Source organism: Exophiala oligosperma (assembly GCF_000835515.1).
Source record: "Exophiala oligosperma strain CBS 72588 unplaced genomic scaffold supercont1.8, whole genome shotgun sequence".
NCBI classification, from domain to species: Eukaryota; Fungi; Ascomycota; class Eurotiomycetes; order Chaetothyriales; family Herpotrichiellaceae; genus Exophiala; species Exophiala oligosperma.
In genome coordinates, this window is record NW_015622825.1 from 597,976 (window position 1) to 602,316 (window position 4,341).

At 51.1% G+C, this 4,341-nt stretch overlaps 1 protein-coding gene across 1 annotated transcript; it reads right to left on the minus strand.

The window, feature by feature from the left end:
* Positions 1–2,014: 2,014 nt before the first annotated feature.
* Positions 2,015–3,081, minus strand: PV06_08224 (uncharacterized protein; the record flags this gene model as incomplete). Its single annotated transcript, XM_016409535.1, has 2 exons — positions 2,015–2,382; positions 2,433–3,081. 2 exons carry the CDS (start codon positions 3,079–3,081, stop codon positions 2,015–2,017), a joined length of 1,017 nt encoding a protein of 338 aa, XP_016259843.1.
* Between the last annotated feature and the right edge of the window lie 1,260 nt (positions 3,082–4,341).

Genomic DNA, 4,341 nt, shown 5'->3' on the forward strand with positions numbered 1-4,341 from the left:
TTCCCGATCAAAGGCTCCATCATGAGAATACCCTCCGTTTGCCATATAGATCAGTATCCTCCCCAGCTTGAACTCTACAGCCTGGAGGAGCTCAAGGATGCACCGCTACTATCTAAACGCTCGATGGAACTATTCTACGGCTACTTGGACCCGCCCGATACATCAGACCCGGAAGCATCTCCTCTTCTCAATTCATTGTTCAAAGGGCATCCGCCCACATATATGCAGGTAGCCGGAATGGACCCCCTGCGCGACGAAGGCTTAGCTTACGCGGATAAACTACGTGATGCTGGGTAAGCAGACTCATCTTGTCTCGAGGAGGTGCCATCCTGCTGACAACTGTAGCGTGCCGGTGAAGGTCGATGTTTACCCCGGGCTACCACACGCATTTGGGTATTTTCCAATGCTCTCTGCGGCTAAGAAGAACGGTGACGACTTGGTTGCTGGGATTGATTGGCTACTATCCAAAGCTTCATAGACTGAAAAGCATCGACGCCTGTTCAAAGCATTGCAAACTAGGTAGAGCTTAGAATAGGATCTCTCAACCATTAAGATGCCCACTGTTTTTGCAGTCCTCATCCAAGTAGCTAACTTTACAATGTCAATAGTATAGTGACACCTTCCCTGCCATTGGGGAGAAATCCACGCTCCAAGAAGCCGGTGTCGATTCAAGGCTACCCCACACAACTGAATGCTGCTCCATATACTCATCCGGCAAACTTCCGTGGCTATGTGCGTGATTATCTGCCGGGTCGCCGTCGTCTTATAAAAGGACGGGGCAGGGGCAAACGTTTACCTCGCACCTCAGCAAGGTCCATCGTCCTCGTCTCTTCGACCTCATTTTTGCTTAGAATGCCTCATTTCAATGCCAGGGTATGCGCCCCAACTAATTTGAAGGACAAGGTTTTCGTGATTTCTGGTACGCCCATCAGTATTTCCCAATTCTGCGGCAGTGCCGGGAAAATTAGCTCACGTTTTCTCCTCAGGAGGCTCAACCGGAATCGGTGCGGCGACCGTAGAGCTCATCGCCTCCCTCGGCGGGAAAGTCGTTTTTGGAGATGTCAACAGAGATGCGAGCGAGGCTCTGATAAGGAAACTCAAGAACCCGGACATCCACTTCCGCTTCTGCGACGTCCGTTCCTACGGGGATGTTGTGGCACTCTTTCGTGACACCCTGTCCCTGTTCGGTCGAGTGGACCACGCCGTTGCAAATGCTGGGGTGATTGAGCAAGGAAATTGCTTTGACAAGTCTCTTACCATTGACACCGTCAGGCAAGAACCTACCACCCTGGTATTGGATGTTAATCTCAAGGGCCTATTCTATTTCTCCCGCGTGGCTGCAGTATACATGGCTCACGAAAAGGGCGTGGAGGATGATAGGAGCCTGACGTTGCTGAGTTCAGCTGCCGGGTTTATCGAAAGTCGGAATTTATTCCTCTATCAAAGCAGCAAGCACGGAGTTTTGGGTCTACTACGGACGTGTAGATTGGCGTTCCCGGATGGCATGAAGGACGTCAGGGTGAACGCTCTGTGCCCTTCCTTTGTGAGGACCGCAATGACCAAGGATATTGCGAGCGCTTGGGACAAGGCAGGACTTCCCGCCAACGAGGTGGAGGATGTGGCTAATGCAATTGCTATGATGGCAGCCAGTGACAAGACTATCGCTCCACGCCTTCTTGAAGACCATGTCGGTGCTACTGGTGTTCCCCTGAGCCAAATGAAAAGCTACGGTGCGATGGAATGGGGTGCTGTAGAGAGTCGGGTTGGGCTGACAGGGAGAGCTTTTTATGTTGAAGGCGGAGTATGTTGGGATATCGAAGAAGGACTGGATAAGACCAGACCCCTCTGGCTAGGACAACAGCCCAACGACCAGATTGCTCAGGTGCAAAGTCTGATGCGAAAAATTGGGTATCGGGAGAGAAACTGACATGGGATCCGGTTGTTAGAATTTAGCCAGGAGCAATGTATGACAGATTGGGTACTGTCGATATGCCAACAGAGACTACAAGTCACTCTACTTTGACTGGCGGTTGTGTTCATCTATAAAGACCTCACTCGCCGTCAATCCGGCGTCGCAATCCGGGCCGTTGAGCCTGCAAAATCCATGTTTCGAACCCGGGAAGATGGAGAGCAACGTGTCATTGCAGCCCATATGCCATTTTATGCTTGCAAATAGGCTGTCATCGTACAAACAGTCATCAGTGCCTACAACGAATATCGCCGGGGGCAAATTCGTCCAGTCAGCCTGAAAGAGTGGAGATATCTCTGGGACCTGTCGATTTCTAACGTTGCTGAGCCAGGAGTTGGCAAAGTTGACCATGTCGACTGGGCTCAAAACCAGATTGTCCTTGAAGGCGCGGACAGAAGGTGTCTGGTCCATATCTACCGACAGTTAGGCACTACTTTTAAGAGGGAAAAATTCTCACTCTTACCAAAGCATCCGTAGTTGAATACAACAGCATCAAGCTGCGTCCGAACATCAATCCCCCTGCTGCGCAGCGCGAACACAGTAGTCATGGTGAGATGTGCCCCTGCGGACTCGCCTCCAATGAGGCGCAAGGGTCCCAGCTTTTCCTCAACTTCAGGAGTAAGTAGATATAACGTTGCATCCAAACAATCGTCCACCGGTGCTGGATAGGGATGCTTTGGTGCCAGGCGGTATTCACAACTGGCAACGGTGTATCCTGTGTTACATGCTATGCGGTACAACGTCTCGTCTTCGATGTCTGCAGAGCCGACGGTCCAACCTCCTCCGTGAATATGGAGATACACCCCTTTCGACCCTCCATTTGAGGCCGAGGCCGGCTTGAAGACGCGCAAGTAGACGCCTTGTGCCCCGGTAGAAGATGGGAAAGGAATGTTCACTGCAATGTCATCAAGACGCTTCCGAGCTGGCCAGCCACCACCACCGTATTTCATCTGGTCACGGAAGCGTTGCGCACCCTTCTCAGAATAGGGTTCTTCCAGCTGATACCAAGGGATCATCGTATTCCAGATTTCCCTTAGAGCGGCGTAGAACCCTTCATTTGCTTTCCTCTCTTCCGCCGTCCATTGATGGACGCGGATCTTTAGGTCATTCATGTTCAAACCAGGTCGCAGAGTCTGTGTTGCTTGAAATGCCGCTGATATCGAGAACAAAATGCAGGTGCGGGAGACCAAAGATTTTATGAGACAGCGCCGTTCCCCCCTCATATGGTCCAATCTAAACATCCTCCGTGCGCTCCCACAACTCCAGCCTCGGCCCAGAGCCGCTTTCCGTGTCTAGCAGTCCCATCTTCCGAGTCAGACAGAATGTCTCACAGTGAAGTTCATATACCTCTAGCCAACGACCTCGGGCGGTATCACGGCCAGGACCTAAACAGACAAAGCTTTTGGAAAGCTGAAAAGGCGTTTTCATTCTACACGACAGTGCTAGTCTTGCTCTACAAACAAGTCATAACACGGCCTTAACGTTTTATCATGGACCGATTTCACAAGCGCCCATACGTAAGCGCACGGCTACATCAGACAAACTACGTGGAAACGAATAGAAATACGGCTGTGGTTGCCTTTGGCACGGAGGAGTCCGGGGCGTGAAGTTATCTAATTGAATTGTTGTCTTTTTTAACCAGAGATCTGCCCTCTGCGTTCAAAGCCTTGGTCAGTGAGGTCTCTTCATGAGCGGTGCAGAACTTACCCATCTACCACTAGACCATGACCATACATATAGCTACTCAAATAAGAGACTAGGTACACGATCGAATTTCCAATCTCCTCCGGCTGCCCAAGCCTGTTGGCAGGGATTTTCTGTAGCAATGCTTTGCGATATTCATCAGTCAACGCTCCTCGGAGCAAAGGAGTCTCAATGAATCTGCAATTCTGTTAACAGAGGGAAACTCGCTCAGCAGGAGGCCCACTACCCGGGACAGATGGCATTGATGCGTATTCCATGGCTTGCGTACACCCGTGCATCCTGTAGGAATATGCTTGTCAGGTAAAGTACAAGTTACTGTCATTCAAGAGTGACACACCGTTTTGGTCAAGCCGACGACACCGTGCTTCGCGGCACAATAAGCAGTAACAGGACTCGCACCAGAAGCACCAATCAAACCCAGCACTGACGCGACGTTGACGATGACTCCTCTTGATTTCACAGGGTGGGAGCTGGGCCTGCCCCTTGTCAGCATCTCTTCATCTGGTGAGACAGTAAACCCAGCATACCCAGTCGGGCGGAGTTCCTGCTTGACCATCTGCTGGATCTCCGATCGTTGACAAAGCCACACGCCGTTCAGATTGACACTGATGAGACGTTGCCAGTCCGTCAAAGTGACGTCCTCGGTCTTTCCGAGAGGACCAGAAATG